General features: G+C 50.8%; 1 protein-coding gene across 3 annotated transcripts in view; it reads left to right on the top strand.

The window, feature by feature from the left end:
- Positions 1-1,063: 1,063 nt before the first annotated feature.
- Positions 1,064-6,000, top strand: part of RELN (reelin) — a 276,431-nt gene continuing 271,494 nt past the window's right edge. For 2 of the 3 annotated variants that reach the window (XM_033056991.1, XM_033056989.1), the window contains exon 1: positions 1,066-1,294. In XM_033056991.1, coding sequence (XP_032912882.1) covers positions 1,066-1,294 — 229 coding nt within the window. Of the gene's footprint in view, positions 1,295-6,000 lie in introns of all 3 variants that reach the window. The other variant, XM_033056990.1, reaches the window with a different exon arrangement.

The following is a 6,000-nucleotide window of genomic DNA, read 5'->3' as shown; positions in this document are numbered from 1 at the left end:
CAGGGACCTGCACTCCCCAGGGACTCACACATGGGCCCTCTGCAGAGCTGCCCGACCCACCTCTGGGGATGCGTGTGCACGGGCAGCATTTTGAAATGGCAGTGGAGAAGGTTTAAGTAGAAATCTCACTTTTCCCCAACAGTGGGTGCAGGTGCAGCAGAGGCAGGGCTGTGGCTGGGATGTGGACAGGGGCAGAAGGGCAGGAATTGGAGCTGAGGCAAAGGCACAGGGACAGAGGAATAGGGGCAAAAAGATAGGGGATGGGGCAGGTGCACAGGGGTACGGACGGAGGGACAAGAACATGGACAGGGCTAAAGGACAGTGGGTAGAGCAGAGGGACAAAAGGATGGATAAAGGGGTAGAAGCAGAGACATTTGGCTTGAGGCTGAGAGACGGGAACAAGGGAACAAGGAGGGAGCAGGATCAGGGACTCAGGTGTCAGAGTGGGGAGTAAGGGCTGGGAAAGGGACAGGGGCAGGTACAGAGATCAAGGCAAGGGCAGTGGCTGGGACTCGGGAGCAGGGCAGGGCAGAGCCAGGGAAGAAGCTGGGTCGCGGACGCACGGGCAGGGACAGGACAGGGACAGGGCAGGGAGCGGGACCCGGTGGCAGACAAAGGGCGGGCAGCAGAGCCCAGCTCGCAGTCCCCGTGTCCGCGGCGGCAGCACCGCACACCGGCGCGCAGAGCGAGGAGCAGCAGGAGCGGGCGGCGGCGGCGGAGGAGGAGGAGGGGGAGGAGGAGGGGAGGGACCTTCCCCTCCCTCCCACCCCGGCACCGGGGGAAATAAATTATTCCCAGCCCTCGCACTCCCAGCTCCGTGCCCCGCACCCCGGCAGCGGCAGGCGGGGACGGCGCAGCCTTCGTCGGGCGCGGAGGGGCCGCCCCTGCCCTCGCTGAGCTCCGCTCCGCTCCGCGCCCGCCTCCCCAGCGAGTCCCGCGGGCCGCGGCGGGGGGCAGCGCCCGCCCCGGCCCGGCCCGGCCCGCCCCGTCCCGCGCGGAGCGGAGCGGAGCCCAGCGCCGGCCCCGCCGTGCCCTGGATGCCCCAGCGGCGCCGGCGGCAGCAGCATGGAGCGGCGGCGGGGCATCCCCGGGGGCTGGCCCTGCCTGCTGGCCGCCCTGGGTGCCCTGCTGGCGGCGGGCCGGGCGGCTGCTCCCCGGGCGCGCTTCTCGCCCTTCTTCTTCCTCTGCACCCACCACGGCGAGCTGGAGGGCGACGGCGAGCAGGGCGAGGTGCTCATCGCCCTGCACATCGCGGGCAACCCCGCCGCCTACGTGCCTGGCCAGGAGTACCACGGTAGGTGGTGGCGCCCGCCGTGCTCGGCGCTGCTCGTCCCGGAGTGTCCCGGGAGCGGGGGGGAAAGCGGTGGGGGGAAAGCCCTGGACGGGGACCCCAGCGGTCGTGTGCCGTGTCCCGGGGCAGCCCCGGCGCGGGGCTCGGCGGAGCGCCCCGTCCGTGCGGACCGTGCTCACCTGCCCCGGTACCGGCACCGCCGCCGCGCCCCCGTCCCGGCGCCGCTTCCCTGGCGCGGCTCCGCCGGGGCAGCCCAGAGCAGAGGAAATCCCCGTCCCCGCTCCTCGGCCGGCCCTGCGCCGCATCCAGAGCCTCACAAGTTGCTGGCAGCCTGTCCCTTTCCCACTCCGGCGGCTTTCGGAGCGCTGAGTGTCCCCCTCTCCTGGGCGCTGCCATCGGGTCGCCGCGGTGTCACCGCGCTGTGCCCGGCACGGACGCGGCACCCGGCCAGCCTGTTGCTGCCTTGCGGGGACCACGGGCGACAGGCGGGGGTCAGACACTCACAGGTAGCTTTGGAGATGGAAGGTCGTGCCCAGAATTAATAAAAATCCCTGTTTTATTTTAAGCGCCCAGGCGGAGGATAATGAACAGATAAGAATAGGCAGAGTTGTTCACAAAGTAGTGTCTCTGCGTGGGGCTGTACTGGGTGAGTGGCACAGCCCAGGGCTGAGCGGGGCCTCGCAGGCAGGTACACGGCTGTGGGAAGCTGCTTTCGGCTGCAGAGTGCCCCTGGACACCAGCACTGTGCGGTGCAACAGCCTCATCACCATTTCTCTGTACAGAAAACTTCTATGTGTGAAACCTCTTTTAATTGATAACGGTGGGAGTCTGCGTAAGGGTACATTCGCTAATCCTTCTTCTCTCTTTGTGTCTGTTTGGAGTTTGCAATGCCACAGAATATAACAGCTAATTCTGCAGTAGGCAATTGGAAATCGGAGAAAATGACAATAAATGTTTATTTAAAACACCTTGCTGTGTGATAGTCCCTGGCTAAAGATGGAATTAAACTTCTGACTTTGACATGTTCCAGCTCAAAATTTAAGTTTCAGGTAAATTATTGGGTAGTTGAGTTATGTGAAGATTCTAATTGAAATTTTTACTGTAAAGACATAAACCCCAAACACATCAAATACTCATTTTCACACAATATAAGGCATCCTGAAGTCTATCTGTCAGCTTTAACAGTATAGTTTTACCAAATTCATAGGAAACTTCTGATTTTAAAATACTGGTTACCTTTCTAAAAACCCACATATGTAAGTCATATGACTTCACCGGATAATTTTTTTCCTTAGAACCTTTGATCTTCCAGCCCACAATACACACTGAGGTTAGGTAAATCGTATTCAACCTGCTGAACCACAGATGTGCAGAGGGAAAAAAAGAAGCTGGGATTTCCATTTTGCACTATTTTAAATGCCGGATTTTTGAAATTAATGACAGAGTCACCCCTTTCCTCGCTGCTGTTTTTCCCCCAAGCCTTCAGCCCGTGTTTAACCTTCTTTGCTGGTCTAGGGATGGAGGATTGTGGCGGGCAGGGCTGTCCGTCTGTCCTGCACGGTGAGGAGCAGGGACAGAGCTTGCTTCTCCGGGGCTGCTCTCCTGCCGCTCGCCCTTTTAAAAGGCTTTTGGGATTTTGAAGCTCCAGCTTGCGGAGCAGCTCCCCAGCTGCGCCCAGACCTTTCAGGTGTCCACGGGTGGGTTTTGCGCCGCTGTTTTGCGTCTGACCCAGCAAAATGCGGCGTGTTTGAACGTTCCCGTGCGCCTGGCGGTTTCTCCGTGTCCGCTGTCGGGTTTTGCGGAGCGGCCACTGCCCCGCTGCCCCGCCCAGCCCTCGGGAGCGGCTCCTGCGGCATCGCCCGCTGCGAGCGCGGCCAGAACCCAACGGAGGGAGCATCGCTGCGGAGCGCCCCGCGGGCGGCACCCCCGCTCTTCGGGGGTCCCCAAAGCCACCGTGGGAAGTGTAAAGAAATCGGACGCGTTCGGAGCACGAGCGCAGAAGGAAATGCACAAGCCGAACTTGAAAACTAACTTGTTTACACGGTGCAAGGTGTAGGTACACCTCGGTGTGAACCAGACTTCTAATTTATATCAAACTCGCAGCGGTGATTTCTTTTCAAATTCGTGCATGATTAAAAACCTGCCCATGCCAAACCATGTCAAGAGGCACTGTCTCTTTGCTATGCACAGTGCATAGACTTATTCTTGAGCTAAGTACATTTAATCACTTAGATATTTTGAAATATGTGAGTATTTTTAAATATAACAATTATCAATGTTAAATATAGCACAAGAAAAAAAAAAGAACTCAGAGTATATAATCTGAAGAAATAATTTGAAGCAACATGGAATTTTATATAATACAGTTTAATGATGCTGAAAAATGCCAATCTGTACTGGTTGAGAATTTATCATTTAAAAATAAAACTTTAAAGGTGGTCTTGCGGGAACACAGAGCAGGATTTTTGATATGCTGCACAGAAGCACAGGGCAAAGGGAGGTTTACATGTGTGCAATGAAAATTCACCTGCTCAGAGAGTATATTAAAATGCTCTGAATCTTTGCAAGTTCCAGTGAGGCCCTGTTTTACTACCCCTTCATTCTACAGGAACAGGTGACAGCAGCATCCAAGAACATCGAGTTCAAAGAGGAGGGAATTGAATGAAACCATGTGCCAAGGGCTGGATGAGAAGAAATTCTGATTAAAAAAATCAGCCACCGACTTTCTGCTAATTTGTTTAGACATTTCCTTAGGCACTCAGAGGGGGAGTCAAACACTGTGCAGCCAGTGGAGCTGTGGCAGGAGCTCTTGGCCCTTTGCCCAACTGTCCCTTGTGCTGCCCAACACGACGGGAGGGGAGCAGCATGTGCTGCAGAAGACACTTGCCTGGGAAGCACAAGAGCTTCTGCAAGTGGTTTCTCTGGCACCCTCAATCTGACATTTTATTCCCCTGGGCCTCTGAATTTCATAAGTAAAACAAAGGCAATAATATTCCCTACTTTGCATAGTTAAATTAGATACATTGGGATTTAGCACTTCTAATACTTAAAATTACTCCAAATTTGGCCCTATTCCTGCAAACAGTAAATATTTAATCACTGATTGAATAGGAGCAGACCCACACTGCATATAAATACGCTCTTTTATAATAAGAGGACTGACTTGATACATCAGCAAACAATTTTATTACCTTTGGCAGACTTTTATTCCTTGAATTAGGTTATTTCAAATGTAATTAATTCCTTGAGCTGGCAAAGCACTTATGGGCTTGCTCAAATGCAAGCTGACAAAGTGTGCACTGGCTTAATGTAGGCACCTGCTCAGCCTCCTTTCAGCCAAGGGGTGGTTGCATGTTCAGGCAGCAGCACCGGGACTTGTCGCTTTCTTGTAGATAGGCATGATCCTCTTTTGGTTTTCTCCTGGGTTTTCCTCTGTAATATGCAGAGTAGAATATAATTTCTTAAAAAAAAAATGAATCAAGCCAAGCCCAGTACAAATCAAAAATTTTTATACAACTCCATTTGGGTTTATTTGAAATCTACAGTTGATTTTTAAATCCATGTCAATGCGCCTCCAGTGCTGAGAGCATGTACCATGATTTACAAGCAGATAAGTACCTTGGAACTGCATAAAGGAATAAGGATAAACTTGACTGAACATGGAATCTTTACTGACCTTAATCACAGAAAGCTCAAAATGAACAGTCAGATTTGTAGTGTTTAAAAAATACAAACAGATTATCTTTACAGTGTATTTGTTCTTATCCCTTAAGATTTTTTTTTGTTGCTGTCACTGCAAACAGTTCTTTTTTTCCCAAGGTTTCAAATTTAGATCTTTTAAGAAAAAACTTTGAACTGTTTTCCCATGATTGATGCTAAAACTCATCATTCTGCCCTTAAAATAGTTTTCTTTAATGGGACTTGAGTTTCTATTTCACTCTCCATTGTTCCTTCTTTTTTTTCACGAACGGATTAACCTTCAGTCCCCAAATGTTATCAGTTTCCATCTATGACTGCTACTATTCTTAGATATACTGTATATTGTCTAGAACCGTTGCTGTGATAGGTTCTAAAAAATAGTTTTCAACTATTTTAAGTGGTATTTGTACACTCTTTCAGCACTTATAAAAAGTTGTTTAAAGTCTGTCCAATTCCACCTTTGTAACTAACCATTGTATTTCAGAAATACAGACTGTGACTTAGAACCTATTTTCATTAGGATTACTTACATTTCTGATGGGCATTTTTGTTGTAAATTCTTGTTCTTCAGATCATTAAATAAAAACATGTTTGCGTTTGACATGAAGGAAGAAAAGAAACCTTGGAATTTATGTAGTGATGCTGCTTGAGATACAATCACGGTTGTAACTGAGTGGAAGAAACTCAGGCATGGATACTTTGTGTACCAGTTACGCTGAAGTGTAGGAAGCTTTTAGTGAGTCAGTAGAAGTAAATAATGCACAGAAAGTGATGTAAGTGCAGTGGTAACAGAAGAGCAGATTTGCATCTCTCTTTTCCAGTGGCAGCCCAAGAACCAGGTCAGCTTCTTGAGTCTTTTGCAGGCTATTCCCTCAAAACCTTTAGTCTCGCCCATTTGCACCCTCCTGTGATCTCTGAAAGAATGGAGACTTCCATAATTTTCTGTTTAAAATTAAATAAGTGAGGAAAAATTTTTGCTCATGGGAGTCCAGCTAGCTCCAGGGATTATT

The sequence above is a fragment of the Catharus ustulatus genome, chromosome 4 (assembly GCF_009819885.2).
Source record: "Catharus ustulatus isolate bCatUst1 chromosome 4, bCatUst1.pri.v2, whole genome shotgun sequence".
In the NCBI taxonomy this organism is placed as follows: domain Eukaryota; kingdom Metazoa; phylum Chordata; class Aves; order Passeriformes; family Turdidae; genus Catharus; species Catharus ustulatus.
The sequence above is the reverse complement of the archived record's forward strand: the minus strand, read 5'-3'. Positions and strand labels throughout refer to the sequence as shown.